Genomic DNA, 24420 nt, shown 5'->3' with positions numbered 1-24420 from the left:
TGTGATGCTCAGACTCTGAGTATCATAGCCTGTCTAATACCCTGCTATGCCTCAGCATAGCAGAGTATTAGAAGGATAAAAAAAGTATTATGCAGGTTCTCTAAAGAGACAAAAATTTTAAAGTTAAAGTAAAAAGATAAAAATGCCAAAACCCCACCTTTTTCCCTTTTACTTTGTAAAAAATTAAAAACAAAATTACACATGTGGTATATCTGCGTTTGTAATGACGCAGAGGAAGTTAGTACATTAATCTGCAGAATGCACAGCATGGAAAAAAAATTTTTTACAGCGTGGCTAAAATAGCTAATTTAGTCGCTCTCACCATGCAAAAACGGAATAGTAAGTGATCAAAATGATGCACGGATCAACAAATGGTACTAATAAAAAGTACAACTCATCCGGAAAAAATCCCTTACACAGCTCTGTTGATAAAAAAAAAAAAATTAAAATGCTAGGGGTCTTTGAATGCAGCGATTAAAAAAATTATTTGTGTGAAAAAGCGAAAAAGAAAAAAAACTCTTACAATTTGGTATTGCCATAATCATACCGGCCTGTAGAATGACTTTAATACATTATTTGTACTGCTCAGAGAATGCAGTGGAAAATAAAAAACATGCCAGAATTACAGATTTTGTTAATCTTGCCACTAGAAAAAATGGAATAAAATGCGATCAAAATTTTACACGTTCCAAAAAATTTGATAAATGAAGACTAGAATTTATCCCGCCAAAAACAAGGCCTTCTAGAGCTCTGGCAATGGGAAAATAAAATGATACGGCTCTTGGAATGTGGCGACACAAAAGCAAACCTTTAAGCAAAAAAATGTTTTAAATGTACAAAAATAGCAAAACATAAAAAAACTGATTTAAACTTGGTATCGCCGGGATTATGTGACTCAGAGGATAATGTTATCACATTATTTATTCTGCACGCTGAACGCCGTAAAAATGAAATCCAAAAAACAAATGGCAGAATTTCTTTCTTTTTCCCCCAATCTCCCTACAAATTTTTTTACAAAAGTTATGCAATACATAATTTATACCCAAAAATGATGCTATCAAAAAGTAGAACTTGTTCCGCAAAAAACAAGCCCTCATATGGCTGTGTCAATGGAAAAATGAAAACGTTATGGCTCTTGGAACGCGACAGGAAAATTAGTTGAAATTAAATGATTAAACCATTTAAAAAACCTGCTCTGGTGGGTCTGAAGGGGTAATACTACATGGTAAACGCTTTGACAATGAAACCAAATAACTGTAGAATTGTTGTTTTTCATTCCCAACACATTAAAAATGTTGGCTCTAAAAAGCAGACATGAAAAAAATATATATGTATAACTGTCAATGCCAAAATACAGCTCATACTCAAGACGCTAGTACTGTAGGATGCATCCATTACAAGCCAAGACACACATCAAAATATTTCATGCAGCATGGTATAGCCTACAGAGGGGGTCAGAACTATGGGGACTTGGTAGTTGCCTTTGGACTTATGGCAAAGAACATTTCATCCATATATATATTTTTTTAACCCCTTAGGGACCAAGCCTATTTGCGCCTTAATGACCAGGCCAAATTTTGGAAATCTGACATGTCACTTTAACATGAATATGCAAATTTCTGGAGTTATGCTGACATTGTTTTTTCGCCACATATTGCACTTCATTTAAGTGGTAAGTATAGACAGATATAATTTGTGGATATTTATTAAAAGTGCCAAAATTGGGAAAATCTTGACAAAAAATGTCACTTTTCTTCACATTTTCAACTCAAACATGTGCAAACACACCATACAAATTTTTCGTGATATATTTTCATCTGTTTAATTTATTCTGGAAGCACATTAGAAAAACTTCAGTTTTTTTGTTTTTTTTTAACCATTTAGGGCTCAGCCAAGACGGGCGTTTATTGTGTGTAAAAAAGATCCTACTGTGCGTGTAAAAAATGAAAAAGGGTGACCACGTCCATTGCAACCCATATGTTTTATCTTTTGTAGGTGCGAATCTTATGTGCATGTAAAATTCGGACATGTGACCACTGCCATTGAAAAGCATTGGTTCTATACAGATGCGGATTGGAAACGCGCGCACATAAAAATTACCATCTGACTGAGGCCTTTTAGGCTTCATGTCCACGGGCTTTAAATCCGCAGCGTTTATCCCGCACGCTGATCCGCGCCCTATAGGGATGCATTGGACACCCGCAGGTAGTTAAATACCTGCGGATGTAATTTTTCCTGTCAGGCGCGGGGAAAAAAATTGACATGCTCCATTATCGCGCGGGTCTCCCGCGGGCTTCTATTGAAGGCTATGGAAGCCGTCCGGATCCGCGGGAGACCCGTACCAGAATTAAACTCACCTGCTCTGGACGATGCGGTTCTTCCCTTCTTCGCGGCCGTATCTTCTTTCTCTGGCCCGGCGGATGCGCGCAGCGCGCTGCCGGCGTGCCGAGCACATCCGCCAGACTGAAGAAGGAAGATCCGCATCGTCCGGAGCAGGTGAATTTATTCAGATTTTTAGGCCTCATGTCCGCGGGGCAGGAGGGACCCGCTACGGATTCTACATGAAGAAACTGTAGCGGGCCTGATTTTCCCCGTGGACATGAGGCCTTAGGAGACGCAAAAATTTTGCATTGATTATTAATAGCGATTTCGCAATCGAGCAACGCGATTTTCGAGTACTTCACTACTCGGGTGAAAAGATTCGGGGGACGCCGTGGGTGAGCGGGGGGTTGCAGAGGGGAGTGGGGGGGAGAGAGAGAGGGCTCCCCCCTGTTCCCCGCTGGTACCCCCCACTCCACCACGCCACGTCCTGCCCCACAGCGCCCCCGAGTACTTTTCACCCGAGTAGTGAAGTACTCGAAAATCGCAGTGCTCGATTGCGAAATCGGCCTTACCGAGTACGTTCGCTCATCTCTAATTATTAACATTTTGAGGAACATTTTGTTTTCTTTCACCAAGCCCAGATTGCAAAGGCTCATAGGTCTCAGAATGATAGATACCCCCACAAATGACCCCATTTTAATAACGACACCCCTTAATGTATTCACCGAGGGGGGGGGGGGGGGTCATGGATATTTTGACCCCACAGTTTCTTTTCAGGAGTTAATGCAATTTAGAGGAGGAACAATAAAATTTCCTATTTTTGCAAATATTTCATTTTAAAGACAGGTTTGTTTTTTTTTATAGTGCACATGAAAATGAGGATTTGCACCCCAAAGTGAACACCCCTGTTTGTCATTGTGGCCCTAATATTATGTCCATATGCACAAGGGGGCCCTACCCTGAAAACCACTGGCTGCTCCTTTCGAAAAGCCATTTTGCTTGAAGCTGTTTAGGGACCCATTGCACACTAGTAGAGCCCTTGAGCAGCCAAAACGACAGAGAACCCCCTCATGGATCCAAAACATGAGGGGAGCTGAAACTTTAACTTTCTAGTTACTTTAATGCGATCATCATTATCCATTGGATAACGTCGATCGCATGATCGGGGGTTGCTCCCTGTGACCTCCTATAACAGCTCCAGGTTGTCGGCTACCTCTGACAGCATGGAGCTGTTGCGGCCAAAGTCCATATGGCTTTAATCCCCAGATTGAGCGTGTTTTTACGGTCCTGGGGATTAAAGCCCACTAAAGCAGGACCTTAAAAAGACTATTGGGTGGTCACTAAGGGGTTAAATCCTTCCTTTCCATGCGGTTTGACCATTTGTGATCATTATACCCAGATTCCCACAGGCGTGTGCCTGTTGCGATTAAAAAATACGGGCGCAACATGCATCAGACAGCCCACATTCCCCAGTCCGTGTGCAGTCCAAACTGCATGGATTAGGCACATTGCATGTCCTATTTTGCTCTGCGAAAATGAATGAGAATAGGACATGCAGCAATATTTTTTTTTTCTGTGTAGATGATTTGTTGCATGGACCAATGGTCTATCTAAATAGCTACCCAAGGAATATGCTGTCCACACACGGCTGGCAAATATGGCTGCGTGAATGGGCCCAAAATGGATTGTTCGCACCGCAAAATTTATTTGTAACCAAGTCTAAAAATATATATATATATTTTTTTTTTATTAGCAGCTTCCCCCATTTACGCATTGATATGAAGGCCTGCAGAGACATCGCTCTCATTTTCTTCATATATACTATCTCAGGATGGCTTTAAAGGGGTTGTCTAGTTACAATTGTTTTCATAAGGAATTCCATTCTCCACCGTCCACAGTAGCATGGATTTTCAATGTGGATATCCGCAGCGGATGCACTGCGGATCATCTTAAAAATGTTTTTTAATGGATCGTGAATTGTGTGTTTTCATCCACCATAGAGATGAATGGAGCCACATCTGCGATAAAATGGAGCATGCCGCAATTTTAGATCTTCGCGGGGCATCCGCAAAGCACCTAAAAATCAAATCCGCAAGGGTTTAATTCAGTTGCGGACGCCCCATTGTTTCCTGTGGGTGGCTAGAGCTGCGGATCTTCCCCACGGATTTAATAAATCAAATCCGCCCCTGGACATTGGGCCTAAGTATTTTACAATCCTTTTAAGACATACTAAATCAGATATGACTGACTAATGGCTTTTGGGAGGCACAATAGCTACAGGCAAGAGCCTGACGCATAGATGCCCATGTCACAACAGTTTGTTTTTTATATGTATAACCCACACAGAGCTCGTGGAACAGATGTTGCCCCAGAGTTGTGTGTTCTGGACTAGGACCATATTAGTAGCACATACACAGTAGTGTAAACTGTAGTGCTCTTCCTACACTGAAATACCCATTATAGCAAGTTCACATCTGTGTTTTCCTTCTGCTTAGACGGATGCTTGCTTTTTTTTTCTGCTTGTTTTTTATGGAGCCATCTGTAGGATCTACCCAAAAGTTGAAAGACTGCTTTATATTTGAATCTGTATTGAATCAACTTAAACAGATCTTTCTTATAATTTCATTATTGAGACACTACGCCTACTCTGAAAGAAAAAGGGAAAGAAAACTGTAAACAAGCAGACACCTTTCCATATGTTTCTGCCCCACATTAACCAGAATTCAAAAAACAAAACAAACAAGCTAAGCAAACATTCTGTTCCAGTTCCATTGTTTCAAAACTGGAAACAAAAAGTACAGCGGTCTGTGCTTTTGTTTCAGAAAAAAAAGGAAAGGAAACGGTAAAAATGCAAATAAGTTAAAATTGAAGCTCCTCAGTTTCAGTGGACTTCTGTGGGCGGATGTAGTGATAGTCTCCGTATCGCTGCTCCCACCACAAAATAGGTAAAAAGAAAATAATACACATTAATTTCCCCTAATACTGTAGTTTAGGACATGCAGTAGTGCCCAAAATAGTTCAATGGAAGATTCGAGCATTCTTTAAGGTGACCCATGCTCTGCATAGGGGAGGTTGTGTGAATCACCTGAAAATATCAGAAAATAATGAAAACACCACAGAAATGGATAGGGAACAGCAGGGGCAGCATGCATGGATGCATCTGAGGCTCCCAGGTAGCACTATTAAGCCAAATTGTGGGCAAAAGCCTGGTAGTCACCCCCCTAACAATTTAGTTGGGACAGACCATAATCGGCAAGGCACACGCGCTGGCACATCTTAGCTAAGCACCACACTAGGTGCAACGAAGGCCAATCACCACTTGCGCGTGACACTACTGCCTCTTCTCCTGTGTTACATGCTGGCATTGCTGTCCAATCCCCCCCAGGACGCAGGCACGAGCCTGCGTCCACAGTGTACTCAACATTTTCCCAGCGCAGTCGCTTGATAGCCACACCACCCTGATGTCTATAAATGCGTATTGGATGAGGAGGAACAGGAGACACACACTGCAGAGGGTTGGCAGAGCCTGGCAGTGATCCTCTTTGAAATTGTGGGCAATATCCCACTATGCTGATGAGAATTGATGAGAAATTAACGTATGATCAGAATTCCAATCCCGTGCCACCTCCGTCACAATATTGTCTGGAGCCACAAATGTGGCTTAAAAGGGGACTCAGATGCCAGTACTTCTACCCATCTACACAATTCAGCAACGCATTCTAAAACCAAAGATTGGTTTGAAGCAGGAGGTATTGCAAAAGTTGCCACCACAGGTATACAATGAACCTTTGAAAGTCTCATCAAATCGGTAACGCTTCCTGTGAATGTTCTAATCCAGTATCTCGAATAACAGTGGTAAAACGAGAGCTAATACATGCGACCAGCACTGACCCCCAGGGATGCGTGCGTTTATCAGACCCAAACCAAACCAGCTGTTTACCACTCAGGGTATTTTACGTCCGCTTAAATCCAAAAATACACAGTGTACAATGTGTTCTGTCTTGCTATACAGTGCTGATCAGTATTAGTGATGAGCGAACGTGTCCGTTACGGACACATCCGCACCCGGACACCGGCTTTGCCGAACACTGCAGTGTTCGCGCGTAAGTGTCCGGGTGCCGCCGGGGGGCGGGGAGAGGCGCGGCGGCGCGGGCGGCAGTAGCGGGGAACAGGGGGGAGCCCTCTCTCTCTCCCTCTCCCCCCCACTCCCCGCCGCACCCCCCCGCGCTGCCACGGCGGCCCCCGAACTTTTTCGCCCGAACACTGAAGTGTTCGCAAAGTTCGGTGTTCGGGCGAAAAAGGGGCGGGGCCGAACGTGTTCGCTCATCTCTAATCAGTATTCCAATGCCCATGCCACCTCTGTCACAAAATTGCCAGGAGACACAAACGTGGCCATAAAGGGGACTCAGATGCTAGTACTTCTAACTATCTGCACAATTCAGCAACGCATTCTAAAACCAAAGATTGGTTTTAAGCAGGAGGTGTCACAAAAGTTGCCTCCACAGGTCTACAGTGGAACTATCAATGTCTCATGAAATCAGTTACGTTTCCTTTGATCGCTACGGACAGTGGGACACATGAAGAAATTTGAGTGGCCAAAGCAGGATAATTCATTCTGTCTAGGTGTCAGATAGCTGGATACACCGCTGGGAAACATTTGTAGACTCTGGGCGTATAACCAGCATGTTTGCTGAACTGTAGTGGTGAACCTTTTCAAAATTGGGGGCGAGAACCTGGTGGCATCCCTCAGAAAAAAATGTTTTTACAGAGGCTGGAAGCAGCCCTGGTAAAAAAAAAATGTTTTTAAAGAGCCTATGGGGCCCTCTGAAGAATTGGTTGTTCAGCATGCTGACATGCGGATTTAGGAAGAGGAGGATCAGAGATGGATAGACCAAGCTACTTCTATCAACAAGACACACACTTGGGCCTATTATGCAGATGTTTTCAGCAAAAAAATAAAATAAAAGAATGAAAAATGAGAGTTTTGTTAGTTCCTATATAGTCTGTGTACACCAGTAGCAGTATACTGTATAGAACCAGTAACAGCATGCAGTATACAGCCGGGATGCTTGTGAATGCTTTGTGCGCACTACTGGTCCCACACAGCCAAACTGAGGATGCACAAAAGTGGAGTTGTAGTCCTATAAAGGAGTAATGGGTTAAAATTATTCCATTCCCATGCCACCTCCATCACAAAATTTTATTAGCCACAAACGTGGACATAAAGGGGAGTCAGATGCCAGTACTTCTACACAACTCCACAATTCAACAACCTAATCTACAACAAAACATTTTTTTACCCAGAGTGCAGGTGAACCCCTGAAATATTTGTGTACCAAGAGTATAGGCGAACCCTTGAAAGATTTGTGTACCAAGAGTGTAGGCAAACCCCAGAAACATTTGTGTACCAAGACTATATAGGCGAACTCCTGAAACATTTGTTGACCAAGAGTATAGGCGAACCCCTGAAAGATTTGTTGGGCAAGAGTATAGGCGAACCCCAGAAAGAATTGCTTTACCAAGAGTATAGGTGTACCCCTGAAAGATTTGTTTACCCAGAGTGCAGGTGAACCCCTGAAATCCATTTTTCAACATAGAGCTCGTACTTGCTTAATGAGATCCAGGTGGCGGTCCACCGACAGGCAGGCTACCACCTGTCCCAGCCCCTGCCTCTCCCCGAGGAGCTTTTTAACCAGTGCCCCAGGGAAAGACACCATAAACCATGAAGAAATTTGAGTGGCCAAAGCAGGCACTGTTTCACTCCGCTCAGGACCACGGCCTCTGCCCACACCCTCATTCGGGCGCCCACATCCTCGTTCTCGACCCTTACCTCTAGTCTTCATCATGTTGTATAATGCACTACATCAAAATGCTACGCAAACTGCGAGGTATTTTGCGTAGGCTTTCAGCCAAAAATAGACAGTGTAAAATGTGTACAGTCTTGTGTGTCCTATCGATCTGCACTATATAACACTTGGGCCTATAATGCAGATGCTTTCAGCCAAAAACAACAAAAAAAATGAAAAATGAGATTTTGTTCCTATATAGTCTATATAGTTCCCAGTAGCAGTATACAGTATAGAACCGGTAACAGTTTGCAGTATACAGCCGGGATGCTTGTGAATGCTTTGTGTGCACTACTGGTCCCAGTCAGCCAAACTGAGGATGCACAAAAGTGGAGTGGTAGTCCTATACATGAAGTCCTGAAACATTTGTATACCAAGAGTATAGGCAAACCCCTAAAAATTTGTGTACCAAGAGTATAGGTGAACCCCTGAAACATTTATGTTCCAAGAGTATAGGCAAACCCCTGAAACATTTGTGTACCAAGAGTATAGGCGAACCCCTCAAAAATTTGTGTACCAAGCGTATAGGCGAACCCCTGAAACATTTGTGTACCAAGCGTATAGGCGAACCCCTGAAACATTTGTGTACCAAGAGTATAGGCGAACCCCTTAACAATTTGTGTACCAAGAGTATAGGCGAACCCCTGAAACATTTGTGTTCCAAGTAGAGATGAGTGAGCATACTCGCTAAGGGCAAATACTCGAGCGAGTATTGTTCTTTTCGAGTACCTGCCTGCTCGTGAGAAAAGATTCGGGTGCTGACAGGGGGCGGCAGGGGAGATCTCTCTCTCTCTCTCTCCACCCCCCTGCTCCCTCCGGCAACACACCGCTCACCCCTGCCGGCACCCGAATCTTTTCTCACGAGCGGGCAGCTACTCGAAAAGGACAATACTCGCTCGAGTATTTGTCCTTAGCGAGTTTGCTCACTCATCTCTAGTTCCAAGAGTATAGGCGAACCCCTGAAACATTTGTGTACCAAGAGTACAAGCGAACCCCTCAAAAATGGGTTCACTAAGAGTATAGGCGAACCCCTGAAAAATTAGTTTACTAAGAATATAGGCAAACCCCAGAAAAATTTGTGTACCAAGAGTATAGGCGAACCCTGTAAAAATTTGTGTACCAAGAGTATAGGTGTACCCCTGAAAAATCTGATTACCCAGAGTTCAGGTGAAACCCAGAATTCTTTTTTTCCCAAAATGCAGCTTGTACTTCCTTAATTTGCTAACAGAGCCTGGAGGCAGCCCTCCAAAAAAATTAGTTTTTACAGAGCATTTTGGCCCTCTGACGAATTGGCTGTTCAGCGTGCTGGTTTAGAAGGAGGAGGAAGATCAGAGAATGATAGACCAGGCTACTTCTCCTCTTTTTGGGGGTGATAGAGGGTGCATGGTTCTCCTGTTGCGGCTTAAAGAATCTTTAAGTGAGGGGAAATCCAGGCTTTGTTCATCTTAATGAGTGTAAGCCTGTCGGCGCTGTCAGTTGACAGGTGGGTACGCTTATCCGTGATAATCCTCCCAGCAGCACTAAACGCCCTCTTTGATAACACGCTAGCAGCAGGGCAGGCCAGCATCTTCAAGGCGTACAGCGCAAGTTCGTGCCACGTGTCCAGCTTTGACACCCAATAGTTGTATGGAGCAGAGGGATTACGGAGGACATTGGTACGGTCGGCTATGTACTCCCTCACCATCTTTTTACAGTGTTCCCTCCTACTCAGCCTAGACTGGGGAGTGGTGACACAGTCTGGCTGGGGATCCATAAAACTGGCAAAGGCCTTCGAGAGTGTTCTCCTGTCTGCGCTGGACATGCTGCCTGTTCCCCGCATCTCCCCTGCTAGTTGGCCCACTGAACTACGTCCTCTACCGCTAGCGTCAGATGGGAACTTTAGTATCAACTTTTCCACCAAGGCCTTGTGGTATTGCATCAGTCTCGTACTCCTTTCCTCTTCGGGAATGAGAGTGGAAAGGTTCTCCTTATACCATGGGTCGAGAAGGGTGAACATCCAGTAATCCGTGTTTGCCAGAATGCGTCTAACGTGAGGGTCACGGGAAAGGCAACTTAACATGAAGTCAGCCATGTGTGCCGGAGTCCCAGTACGCAACACATCGCTGTCCTCACTAGAATTATGACTCTCGGTCTCCTCCTCCTCTTCAGCCCATACACGCTGAACAGATGTGAAGGAAGTAGCATGGGTACCCTCTGCAGTGTGGTCAGCAGTCTCCTCCTCTTCCAATACGCGATGAGAAACAGACGTGAAGGTGGTCTGGCTATCAAGCGACGTATTGTCATCCCCCCATCGCCTGTTTTATCCACAAAGCATCAGCCTTAATGCTTAGCAGTGACCTTCTCTGCAGGCAAAGCGGCGGTGTGGTTACTGCTCACCATTTGTGTTCACTCCTCAAAGTTTCCTAACACCTGACAGATGTCAGACATCCATGCCCACTCCTCTGTGAAGCACTGCAGAGGCTGACTACCACTTCAACGGCCATGTTGCAGCTGGTATTTAACAGTGGCTCTACGCTGCTCGTAAACCCTGGCCAACATGTGCAATGTTGAATTCTAGCGCGTGGGAACGTTGCACAGCAGTCAGTGAACTGGCAGCTGGAAAAGCTGTTGAAGCGTCCTGAGGGTGGCAGCATCTGTAGTGGACTTTCGGAAATGTGTGCACATGCAATTGGGGTAGTTTTTAAGAAAGCGCTGAACCACCAGATTGAACATGTGGGCCAGGCATGGCATATGTGTTAGTCTGCCAAGCTGCAGAACCGCCACCAGGATACGGCCATTGTCACACACGACCATGCCTGGTTGGAGGTTCAGCGGTGAAAGCCAGAGATCTGTCTGCTTCGTCAAACCCTGTAACAGCTCTTGGGTGGTGTGCCTCTTGTTACCCAAGCTCAGGAGTTTCAGCACGGCCTGTTGACGCTTCCCCACCACAGTGCTGCAGTGCCTCGAGCTACCAACTGAAGGTGATATGCTCAACATGGTAATTGAAAGGTGGAGGGGGGGGGGGGTTGGAGGAGGTGGCATCCTCGGTGTGGGTAGCATGTGAGCGGACCCAGATTAACCCAATGTGCCGTCAGGGAGATGTAGTGTCCCTGCCCGCCAGCACTTGTTCACGTGTCGGTAGTTAAGTGGACCTTCCCAGTGACCGCGTTGGTGAGGGCACGGTTTATATTCCGTGACACGTGCTGATGTAGGATGGGGACGCCGCAGCGGGAAAAATAGTGGCGACTGGGGACTGAGTACCGAGAAATGGCCGCCACCATGAGGTTGCAGAAAGCCTCTGTTTCTACCAGCCTATATGGCAGCATCTCCAGGCTGAGTAGTTTTGAAATATGTACGTTTAACGATTGTGCATGCAGGTGGGTGGTAGCATATCTACGCTTGCGTTCCAATGCTTGGGTTATCGACAGCTGAACATTGCGCTGGGACACATTGGTGGAGGCAGTGGAGGACCGTGGAGGTGAAGGTGTGGGTGCAGGCCGGGAGACGATTGTGCCTGCATCCTGGGAGGGGGATTGCATCTCAGTGCCAGGATGTGACACAGGGGAAGAGGCAGTGATGTGACCCGCAGGCGGTGAATGGCCTTCATTCCACCTTGTCGGGTGCTTAGCCATCATATGCCTGCGCATGCTGGTGGTGGTCAGGCTGGTAGTGGTGGCTTCCCTGCTGATCTTGGTGCCGCACAGGTTGCACACCTCTGTTCGTCGATCGTCCGCGCTCTCAATAAAAAACCTCCAGACCTTTGAACACCTAGCCCTCTGCACAGAGGCTTACCGTGAGGAGGTGCTGTGTGGAACAGTTGGGGGATTATTTGCTGTGGCTCTGCTTCTCCAATTGGTCACCCCACTGCCTCTTCCAACCTGTTCTGCTGCTGCAATTGCCTGCCCCTCTGAAGCCCTGTCTTCAGTAGGCTTAGCAACCCAGGTGGGGTCAGTCACCTCATCATCCACCAGCTCTTGCTCTGAATCTTCAGTCTGGTCCTCCCTCAGACTTACTGCCCTAACAACAACCTCACTGACGGACAGATGTGTCTCATCATCATCCACAAATAGCTCTTGAGACACTACTTGGAAGTCCCCAGCCTCATCACCCTGAGTCTGTGAAAGGTCCAAATTTTGGGCATCGGTCACGACAAACTCCTCAGGTGGCTGATGATGAACCATTTTTTCCTACTCAGGGCAGGGACCAGAGAACAGTTCCTGGTAGTATGCCTGTTCTGAATCTCTCCTTTTCCTGGAGTGACCAGGCTGGGAGTAAGGAGTAGCGTGAGGATTCAGAGGTCCAGCCTTGGCTAGCATGAGTGGACTGCGTGGAAGACTGGGTGTTCGATAAATTAGTGGACGCGTTATCTGCTATCCACGTCATCACCTGATCGCACTGCTGTGCTTTTAATAATGGTCTACCACGCAGACCTGCAAAATGTGAGATAGGGAGCGTAGCTACGCAGCGCTCTACTAATCCCTTAGCAGCTGGCACAGTTTCACCCCACCCAGGACCTCGGCCTCTGCCCACACCCTCATTCGGACGCCAACGTCCACATCCTTGACCCTTACCACTAGTCTTCATCATGTTGGATAATGCACTTGGACAAAATGCTATGCAAAATGCTAGTTATTTTGCGTGCGCTTATAGGTCAAAATAGACATAATAAATAGTTTATACTGTTAGATAGCGTAGATTGGTAGCATCCAGACACGAGTATATACAGTGTGCTTTCAGCAGGCCCAGGAATTAAAAAAAAAATTTTTTTGTATTCTGTTAGATAGCGTAGATTGGCAGCACCCAGACACGGGTATATACCGTACGCTTTCAGCAGACCCAAAAATATATTTAAACAGTGTATACTGTTAGCTAGCGTAGATTGGCAGCATCTAGACACGGGTATATAGCGGACGCTTTCAGCAGGCTCAAAAAAAAAATTAAACAGTGTATACTGTTAGATAGCGTAGATTGGCAGCACCCAGACACTGGTATATACCGTACGCTTTTAGCGCTCTACTAATCCCTCAGCAGCTGGCACAGTTTCACCCCACCCAGGACCTCGACCTCTGCCCACACCCTCATTCGGACGCCCACGTCCACATCCTCGACCCTTACCACTAGTCTTCATCATGTTGGATAATGCACTTGGACAAAATGCTACGCAAAATGCTAGTTATTTTGCGTATGCTTATAGGTCAAAATAGACACAATAAATAGTTTATACTGTTGTTAGATAGCGTAGATTGGTAGCATCCAGACACGGGTATATACAGTACGCTTTCAGCAGGCCCAAAGAATTAAAAATAAATAAATTTTGTATTCTGTTGTTAGATAGCGTAGATTGGCAGCACCCAGACACGGGTATATACAGTACGCTTTCAGCAGGCCACAAAAATATTTAAACAGTGTATACTGTTAGCTAGCGTAGATTGGCAGCATCCAGACACTGGTATATACCGTACGCTTTCAGCAGGCTAAAAAAAAAATTAAACAGTGTATACTGTTAGATAGCGTAGATTGGCAGCACCCAGTCACGGGTATATACCGTACGCTTTCAGCAGGCAAAAAAAATTTAAAGTGTGTATACTGTTAGATAGCCTACATTGGTACCACCCAGACATGGGTATATACTGTACGCTTAAAGCCCGTAAAAAAAGAAAAAAAAAGAAAAATGAGTTTTGTTACTTCCTATCTACTCTGTGTACACCACTAGCAGTATACTGCATAAAACCGGTAACAGTATGCAGTATACAGCCAGGATGGTTGAAAAAAATTTGTGCGCACTACTGGCCCCAGCCAGCCAAACTGCTGATGCACACAATGAGAGGAGTTGTAGTCTTAGAAAGGATTGTTGGGCTCTTGGAGCAAGGATCCCTGCCTAACCGCAACCTCTACCCTACACTATCGCTTTCACTATAGCAGCAGCTTTATCCCTCAGCTCATGCAGCATGCGTGTGAGGCGAGCCTCAGGTGATCAGAGTTTTAATACTCGGAGGTCACCTGATCAGCCCAGGCAGTCACTGCTATAGACATGCACAGGGTTGGCACGTCACAGCAGGAAATGGTAAAGCCTTTCCTGCAGGTTTATTGGCTAAAAAATGGCACTAAACATGTGGGGAGCGTACATGAAATTTTCTCGAGCACCGCTTGGTGCTCGCTCGAGTAACGAGCACCTTCAAGTATACTAATGCTCGAACGAGCATCAAGTTCGGACGAACATGCTCGCTCATCTCTATTTCTTACCTATTTTTACTCCAACTGCTCAAAAGTTCCTCAATTTTTACAGTATGGCAACAGTTTAACAAATTAGTTGAAATAATTCTCCAGTAGGATGTTGTATTTTCAATAACAAGTTTTTATAAAATATTGTAGACTATTATCTTCTACAAGTGAATAATATATAGCCAAGGGAAATTCTATTAAAAAATGTACATAGGATCTGCATAGCAAAATCGAAAAACTCATTACTGAAACATCAGCCATTAACAAGAATGCATTAAGTGTGGTTGCCCATCCTCACAATGACTTTACTCATTTGTAGGCGTTTTATTCACACAGAGTAGAATAATTTTACAAGTGAGCAATATTGAAAATAATATAAAACACTTTATTTACACTTTATTAACCGTTTTCATTTGTTAACATTTAGGATGCAAATGTAAAACGTATGAAAGCAATCACTGCATATTCATCAACTTTACAGAATCTAGTTGTCCATGGAAAGGCCACCAGGGAAGGGCACAGATAGTTGAACGAAGCAGAACAAAAGGGATCTTGAAGTTTTTCAGTGCATCCTAAAACAAAGTCCCACCTCATAGCTAGATAAGAACAAGTGGGTCAGAGTGCCGAAAAGGAAAAAAAAACAACTAATTTTTCTACGCAGATGACAGGCATGAGAAAAGGCGCATAAGTTTTTTTTTTGTTCCCCACATGCCCCCCTTTAAAATAGCAAAACAAAACACATTTAATATGGGTTCCTACCAATCAATGCCAGCTTGTTTCTCCTTTATATATTAAATGTCATTGTCCTATATACAAACAAACATGACAGTAATTCTATCATTAAACACAGTACAGCACCACAAATGTGTTCAATCATAAATATATCAGCTGGTTGTGTGTAGATTGTATATATTTCTTTATAGATTTATGTTCCTGATGATCTACAAAATACATTAGTAAAACAAAATAGATTTCTTTTAATTACAGCCTTCCCACAAAATGCATTGTCTGTGATATGTTTAATGGCATTCATTCTCTTAATAAAAAAAAAGTTACAAAGAGAAGCCACATATGTTGCCTCCTAATATTGCATCAAATAAGCTATAGACTGGGGCCATATAAATTAGGGAAGTCTGTAATGTTTTCCTATGGAATATCTATAGAAATTATGTACCCTTTGAGAAACAGCTAGTATATAATGGTTTGGTCTGTTGACATTTGTTCAATGAAAAGAATACATACAATCATGTACTTACAGTAGGTTACACAGAGGTAGAATTCAAATTAAACAGAACATAGAAATTAAGGTGCATGCAATTGTACGTCAAGTGTACCTCCCGGCTGTAAGCACCTTTCCATAAATCAAAAGTACAGGCAAGTATACTAAACTCTAATGTAACGAAGAGAAAAAATACTCTTCTTTTTGAGCTCCTTTGCTCAGTGTCTCCTTAAAAGGGGCAATATGTAGAGATTTAAATTCCTTACTCGCACCTGTTTAGCAAGACCAACTAGGTTCAGAGATGGAGTCACAGGGTATTGTGGACCTCCGTTATTGGCAACGTCATAGGTGAGGGATGGGCTGACGGCTCATTTAAAAAAAATGAGCAATCCCCTCTTTCTATATTCATCGGTTGCATTACCACGTGACTCCGTTGGAACGCAGCTGGATGTGGCTGGCCAGACTCAGCACATGACGGTAAGAATTTAAATCCCCAGAGAGCCCCTTTCTCCGATTTCACTGATAAAATCTGTGTATGGAGAGAATACATTTTTTTACCTTCACCCATCATAGCACCAGGAGAGGGGAGAGGATCCACCCTCAAGGACAGGAAACCTGCAGACAAAGAGGTGTAGCCTCACTATTTTCATCAGTGGTTTCCTGTACCTGTAGGGAGACCTGCAGTCCCTGCTTGGTCAGAGTAAAGAAAGGGTCATCAACCTGAAGGTTAAGTCTGGGGGCGGTGTACCCTGATGTTTCCCCTTTTTTGTGGTGCTTGCAAAGTATATCCAGACCAGATGCATTGAATGATCCATTCATTCATGATTTTGCTTTGAGGTCAGTGGCAGCCCTAGATGGGGCAATACTTCTCTGCCATTTTGGAAGGGACGTAGAGGTCACTTCCGGTTGAAATAATGTTAGCGCACATAGCATTGCCCGGAAGGGGGAAGAGCTTCTGCCTGGTGATATCCAGCCGCACTGATTCCGGTGGGCGCTGTGTTGTGGACGGATGTAGGGCATAATTCTAGGCCTCAGCCTGGGAGTGCTTCAAACCACGTCGCTTCTGCTGAGGTTTGATGACACAGTTGGAGAGAAGGGGCAGAGGCTATAATGATGGGCATGGTTGCGTTCCAGTCACGAGATTCTGAGACTGTGTGTATTTAAAAACAGGTCCTTTGGCCAGTTTATGCATGGGTTGGCATACATCGGCATCAAGTGGTGTCTGTCAGTATGGAAGACCCACAAAGATCACCTGAGAAACAGGACTCGGGCCCTTTTATGTTCGTTTCGGGTTTGTAGGTGTGTGTATGGATCAATTGCCCGGAATGTATTTAACTGATGTTCTTTTTTCTGCGTGTTTTATTTTTAAAATGGCCCAGGAAGGGTGTTGCTAAAACTAAGTCATACCCATTATACAAAGCCAAGTTAGCCTCATCTTATAGTAAAATGTTATGCCAAAAGTGCATTAACAGACTGTTTCGGATGAATCTAAAACATTTATTAGGTCTGAAATTAAAAGTTAACTTAAGGGCGGTACATTCTAAAAAGGTCAGGCTGGCACTTCAGGATAATGTCAGGGCTCTTATGCTTCTACCTCTAGAGTGGAAGATCTAGGGTCAGAATTGGGGGAGATTGTCTGATTGTCTCTCTTCCTCATCTTCTGATGGAGAAGGAGAACGTCCCTGTTTCCCACCAGAGGATAAATTGAAAGCCATTATAACAACTATGAATTCTGAAGAGCCTAAAGAATCTCGCTCAGTTCAGGACATAATGTTTGAGGGCTTGGAAAGCAATAAGGATAGAACCTTTCCAGTGCACAGAATATCCAGTCATAAATCCAAAAAAAAAAAAAAAGGAAGTGATCTAATTAAAAGAATTTTGATCCTAGAAGGGTTAAGCAGAAGTTTGAAGAAGATTTATCTGTAAACTATGATAGAGCTGCAAAAATAGATGTCGCCATTTCAAAGGTGTCCAGGAAATTGGCTTTGCCATTCAATTACATGGATCTTCTTAAAGATCCCTTAGACAAAAAGTTAAGTTTCTTTAAAAAGGACTTGGCAGTAAGCCACCACTTCATTTAAACCAAATATTGCAGCAACTTGTATTGCAAGATCTATGATCCTCTGGCTAGAACAATTGGAATTCCAGATTAGAGGTTCCAGATAAAGTTCCGAGGGAGCATTTGCTATCCTCTCTTCCAACTATTCAGAAAGCAGCTTGTTTTATGGCAATGCTATGGCAGATGCTGTGAGGTTAACAGCAAGGATAACTTCTGTTGCCCAGTAGGGCATTTTGGTTAAAGAATTGGACTGGTGATCTGCCCTCAAAGAGTAGGCCATCTGCTGTACCCTACCATAGAAAATTTGTTTGGGTCCGTATAGAGGGGTGTTGTCTCTCCTTAAGGAGAGCACTCAAAAAGTGTGTGGAGACACCTAGGCGGGTGAGTGGATTTGGGGGGGGGGGGGGGGGAGGGGGGCGAGTGGAGGGTGGCATAGTCTCTCCCCAAGGAGAGCACCCAGAAGGGGTGTGAGACGACACCTGGTAGGTGGCTGAGGATACTTATACGGCCATGCATGCTCCTCTGGGTAATTTATGCAAATAAGAAAGATGGAACAATACCTCTGCAGCGCCACCTCTTGGATGGCAGCATTCCTTCAAATTCCTTCAAATTAATGTACGACTCTTAAAGAAGTCTGTAAAACAATGATTGGCAATAGAAAACCAAGCCAGAAAACCATACACAGACAGCTGTTTCGGCGTGTTTGCCCCTCATCAGTGTGCAGTAAGTTTTTGGCTTGGCTTGTGAAAGGCCTATGATGTGGGTCAAGACATCTCTCTTTAGGGAGAGCACCGAAAAAGTGAGTGGAGACATCTAGAGGATGAGGGGGAGAGGGAGGGACTACTTTTTCCAAGGGGTGTGAGAAGACACCTGAGGTGAGGAGACTTAAACGGCCCGCATTAGATGAAATTCTACATAAGGCCTTGGACAAAAAAAAAAAAAAAAAAAGGATTTCCTGGATTTACATTTTCGTCTTTCAGGAAGCCTTTGTGTTCTTTTAGCAAACAGAATCAAGTTCACCTAGCTAAAACAAAGAAGGGTAGATGGATAAATTCCAGAGGCCTTGGTGTGTTGAACAACACATTTTCTGAACAGTCCAAAAGAAGGTCAGCAATAATGCCAGATGCCAGGTAGGGGGCAAATTGTAACTGCTCCTCTCTGCCTGGGCAAATATTTCCGCAAATACATGGGTTTTGAAGACTATAGGAAAAGGTCTGAAATTAGAATTTCAGACAGATCCTCCAGAAAGATTTCTGGTGACAAAAATGTTTTTTGGGGTGCGGAAGGTCTTACTTTGAAAGATGAAGTACTAGATCTCCTAAAAAGACAAAAAGTCCTCATTCCAGTGAGTCCATAAGTAGGAAGGGATTTCTATTTCACCCTGTTTTTGGTTGTTTTTTTTTTTTTATTCAAAAGCAAATGTACTTTTCATTCTATAATAAATCTGCCACCAAAACCAGTTTTGTTCTACGTGAACAAGCTCAATTTTTCAAATCTGACATGGGTCAATTTTATGAAGTAATAAATTTGGAATGCAATTACTTATTCAAGCAATTCTGAGAACGTTTTTTGGTGAAATATTTTAATTTATATCCATGGTAAATTTTGGTTGGTATGTTTTGTGGTTATTTAGAAAAAAATATCCAGAATGTAGAGAAAATTTAGAAAAATTGTGTTACAAGCAGAAAATATCAAATTTTGAAAAATGACAGATACTGTAGTCATACCACACAAAATAGTTAATAAATAGCATTTACCATATGTCCACATCTTTTTTAAACTTTCATTTTGACGAGATAAGGCCCTGACTTTCTAGACGGAGTGAAAGGGCACAGCAGTGCTTTGTCACCTTGATAGCTGTTGGTCTCCTGGTAAAGCTCTATGATCTGAGCTGTCATTAGAATCTCAGAACAAAGACCCTTCCACATCTGGGGGGGGGGGCTCTAAAGGGATTTTCTGCAAGGATGTTTTAAAATGTCCTTTCAGAGGTGGACCAGGACTGCCTGGTTGGTTTTATTCTATTGGCGGTTCTGAAGTGGTTAAAATTAAAGATTCAAAAGGGAGTACTAAATCTAAAGGATGCATGCTACGACTTTCCAATAGACAAAGCAGAAGTATTAGGAGGGAGGTTGGCCCATCTTCAGTTCCATGCCCTGCCCTGTGATCTCTTTATGGCCGCATGGGGCTTCACAAGGATAGTAGCAGAACTAGTAGCATACATAAGAGAGACATAAGCGCTACGGAATAAGTTGGCGCTATACAAATAAAGATTATCATTTTAATTATCCCATATCTTGATGGTTTTCTCTTAATGGGGAAGTTATAAGAAGAATACCAATCAGTGTTACTTCAGGGGTCTTCAGTCCCAAAAAGTCTAGGTTGATTTATAAATCAAAAGAAATCAAAACCCCCTGCTGTGAAATGTCAAATTTTCATAGGGATAGTCATGGATTCTAAAGCTCAGATCTGTCTGTTACTAGAGGAAAAGATAAAAAAAAGATTCAGTTCACAAGTACAGTATGTGATAATAAAAACATTTGTTACTTTGAGAAAAGCAATGTTAATACTGGGGTCCATGACGGTTTATATTCCAGCAGTCCAATGGGCACAGGGGCATGCAATACAGCTGCAGTGGTAGATAGGAGAAGCCTGGGATGGAAATCACAACTACATGGACATGAAAATAATCTATCTTCAATAGTAGAATTGCGCATGCGCAGCAATTGCTCAGCATAGGAATCAGCATTTGCTGCTAGGTAGTGAAGCCTACGTCACTAGTGACGTAGTGTACATTGACCTACAGGAAGAAGACTGCCGAGAATGTACGTAATGTCACAGGAAGAAGAGGATTCTGTCGGCTGGAGGTGAGGTGACCCGGGAGAAGATCGGGAAGAAGAAGATTCTGTAAGACGACTGCCTGGGGAGAAATAGGTAAGTATTGAATTTTTTTTTTTCTAAGGGTTTCTGACAGAACCCCTTTAAAGTTAAGGCTGAGGGGCCCACATACAGGACAGTGTCTTTCAGGGATGCTGGGAGAGAAGTCTTCAGAACTGCTCCTCGAATCTGAAGGCACTTATAGCAGTACACAGGGCACTGACCACAGCATTTCACCTAATACAGAACCAACATGTGCAGGTATTCTTGGACAATCAGACAATGCTTTCCCACATAAACCACCAAAAAGGTGCAAAATCAAAGATATTAATGACTGAGATGAGTATCCTTGTACTAGCAGAAAAAAAATTGTTGCCGTAAGCTCTACATATCAGAGGTCTACAAAAACTAAAAAGTAGACTCTCTCAGTCGTCACAAATTAAAACAAAGAAAATGCACTCTGAACCAACAGGTTTTCCAGAGGAACACAGATCTATTGGGAAATCCCAGTATTGACCTTTTTGCTACAACAGCCAACAGAAAGGTGAATCAATTTTTTTTCCCTGAAACCCAATGACCATCCAACGGGCATGGATGCTTTTTCCCCTAAAGTTGGGAATTCAATCTAGAATATGCCTTCCCAACAATCTTTCTGATACAAGCAGTATTGAAGGAGGTTTAGAAGGAGGGAGCAAGAATTATTCTAATAGCTACCGTCTGGTACAGGGGGGGGGGCTAGGTTTATGTGGTTGAGAATCTTATCGGTCTCAGATCAATGGATTCTGCCAGAAATACCAGACTTTTTAACTCTGGGTCCAATATGCCATCCACAAGTAAAGAGATTACACTTAGTGGTACAAAACTTGAAAGGGACTTATCAATCAAGAAAGGTTTTTCTCAGCCGCTGGTATCGACCCTGTCGAAAAGCCGTAAGATGGTGACAACCAGGATCTATAGCAAGATTCATTCAAATTTTAAATGCATTCCATTCTAGTTAGAAAAATTTTATAATTTTTATAGAAAGGGCTAGAAAACGGGTTGGCTACAAACACGCTTAAGGTGCAGGTGTCTGCGCTGGAAGCTCTTTCTGATGAACTAGCAGAACACGCTTGGTTTCGGATATTTTTAAGAGCCCCTTTTAAATCTAGGCCAGATTCTAGAAGTAAAATTCATTCATCGGATCTAAATTTAGTGTTAAACAGCCTAACAGAAAACCCTTTTGAGTCCATAGAATCAATATCCATCCAAAATCAAATTCTTCTTACAGCCCTAACCTCAGCCTGTAGGATTACTGAGCTGCAAGTCATGTCGGTCAGACCTAATTTTACCTCCAATCCGGAGGACAGGGTGGTAATTAAGCTTTTTTTTACTGAAAGTATCTAGCATAGATCACAGATTTTATTGCCCTCTTTTAGCAGCAATCCAAAAAATAAGAATAAGCAAGAATTTCATTCATTATATATGCATACATGTTTAATTCGGTATATTCAGGCAACAGCAGGGTGGAGAAACTCTAGTGCACCTTTTGTACTTTTCCAGTGCCCAAAGAAAAGGAAGGCAGCAACTACGTTTTCTGTACAATTGGCTTAGGCTGGCTATTTCCCTTGCCTATTCTTCAGCTTGCCAAGGTCCACCTATGGGTTCTATAGCCCATTCCACCAAGGCACTGGCTACTTCTTAGGCTGAGTAAGCAGGAGCATCTACAGAACAGATTTCCAGGGCCGCTACTTGGTCTTTTACTTGTACTTTTTTCCAGCACTATCGAATAAATCTTAATTCTGTCTCGGACCTCTCTTTTAGTAGAGAGGTTTTCCAAGATGTGAGGACCTCCCTAATATATTTTATTCTTTCCTGGTGCCGTCATGGGTGAAGGGAAAAATGATAGTTACACTTACTGGTAATTTGATTTTCCAGAACCCATGATGGCAGCCTTCTTATTCCCTTACTGTTAGTGTCTTTTTTTTCTTTTAAAATCATATGCTGCACCACATGTAGAACACTGATGCAATGAAGAGGCTCCAGCTTTTTATCAGCAAGTTTCCTATCGTTGGGGGTGGATCCTTTCTCCTCTCTTGGTGCTGTCATGGGTTCTGGAAAATCCAACTACCAATAAGTGTAATAATCATTTTCAGATTCACTGAGAAATTAGAATACAATTGTCCATAGAAGTCTATGAAGGAGGTGGAGAGAAGGAGACTGCCTTATATGAGAGACAACATAGTAGTTACACAGAGAAGAGAGCACCCCTAAATCTCTGAAGCACACCCTCAGTAGCAGTACTGAGCAGTGTAGCTGTGTATTCGGCACTGGGGTGAGAAAAAAAAAATTACTAGAACCTTCAGCTGTAACATTTCTGTGACTCTCCATATCCGCTTCCTCTATAGACTTCTATGGGCAGCACTTAACCTATTCTCTTAGTGAAGCTGAAAAACTGTATTCTCTCAGAAGTCAGATTGAGTGAACAGTTAAGGACACAGCGAAGAGGAGAAAAGGAGCCCGATAAGTGGAAAAAGAGGCATCCATTTCTAATAAAATACTGTACATTGCAAAGTTACTTAAATTCAATTGTACAATTTATTTATGGAAGGTTGTTTATAATCAGAGATACAATAAAACAGGCAATGATATTGAGGTGACAGTTCACCAATGGCAGTTCTTGAAAAGTTTCCTCTAGAAATATCTATCGGTTTGTTGGTACTTTTTTTATGTGGATCTAAAAACAAAAACAATAGACAGACAATCAAAATCAGTGAAATTGGCATTCAAGAAAACAATGTTGGCCGTAGCTTCCAAGGAAAGTAGAGGCAGATTTTTATTTCTACTGCTTCATAATAATGCAATTTAATGAACTAGTACTTGTATTTTAAACTAACTCTAGTGGAGATTTAGTCCATACAATTGCTATGGGAACGTTATACATGGAAAGATATTGCTAATGCAAAGGAAAATTACATAAACTAAATTTAGTCACTTTTTTCATTTTCCAAAAAGAAAAATGAAAACGGATTGGGTTGCTATGTGTGACTGTTCACTTTTTCTATTTCATTAATTTTGATGATGCTTTCCCAGTCTGCAATGATTTAAGAACATGTCCACTTTTCCAACCATTTTTATTGCATTAATGTTGGACTGAGTGATTTGACCTAAAACTAAAATTTCAGTTTTTTCCCCAAAATGTACTCAATTCTCGGTTATGATCTGGATTTTTTCCATAATCAAGTTAAAAGAATTCCAAAACATGACAAATATACAATTTATCAGAATTCCATGAGATAATTCTCATAATCAGTACATATTAAAGAAACTTGTCAGCAGCATCGGGACCAATAAACCACTTTATGGCATTATGTCGCTGAATTTACCTTTCTAAAGATGCTCCTGTCATAAGCGTCCATCTCCGCCAGAGATAAGTCCAGAACTCCTCTCCACCAGCATCAGCATGCACAGTGAAGCGAGGTGTGTAGTTCTTAGTGATTTTTGTAACTCGGACTATTGGTCCAAAAGACAAATTGCTTCTGTGAATTGAATTCAAATGAATGGATTCTTTTCCCGTGCGAATTATGTCCATCTTGGAAGAACTCACATCGGAAAATGGCCCGTGTGAATATAGCCTTAGCTTCATATATATGCATGCGCCTGATGCTGCTGGAGACGAGTCCTGGACTAATCTCTGGTAAGCCATAACTCCCTTTTCTAGAGGATGCTGAGACAACCACTTGTTACATGGCCCTCTTTTTAAAGCTAAACCCAGCTGTATGACAACATGCTGGTGGTTTCGCAGCCCAGAGGGTGCTGACTGTTCCCTTTTAGCAATTACTATGTAAGCATATCACTTACTGTATGTAAAAGAATGGGGTTCAAAGTTATATGCACATGAAGGATGGGGTTCTAACCACAGT

The 24420-nt window shown here is 43.1% G+C and overlaps 1 protein-coding gene across 1 annotated transcript in view; it reads right to left on the bottom strand.

Moving 5' to 3' along the window:
• Nucleotides 1-14731: 14731 nt before the first annotated feature.
• The window catches only part of MGAT4A (alpha-1,3-mannosyl-glycoprotein 4-beta-N-acetylglucosaminyltransferase A), a 77132-nt gene continuing 67443 nt past the window's right edge, over nucleotides 14732-24420 (bottom strand). The window contains exon 16 of the mRNA XM_066579074.1: nucleotides 14732-23234. Coding sequence (XP_066435171.1) covers nucleotides 23202-23234 — 33 coding nt within the window. The 3' untranslated portion in view covers nucleotides 14732-23201. The remainder of the gene's footprint in view (nucleotides 23235-24420) is intronic.

This window comes from Eleutherodactylus coqui, chromosome 1 (assembly GCF_035609145.1).
Source record: "Eleutherodactylus coqui strain aEleCoq1 chromosome 1, aEleCoq1.hap1, whole genome shotgun sequence".
Classification (NCBI taxonomy): Eukaryota; Metazoa; Chordata; class Amphibia; order Anura; family Eleutherodactylidae; genus Eleutherodactylus; species Eleutherodactylus coqui.
The sequence above is the reverse complement of the archived record's forward strand: the minus strand, read 5'-3'. Positions and strand labels throughout refer to the sequence as shown.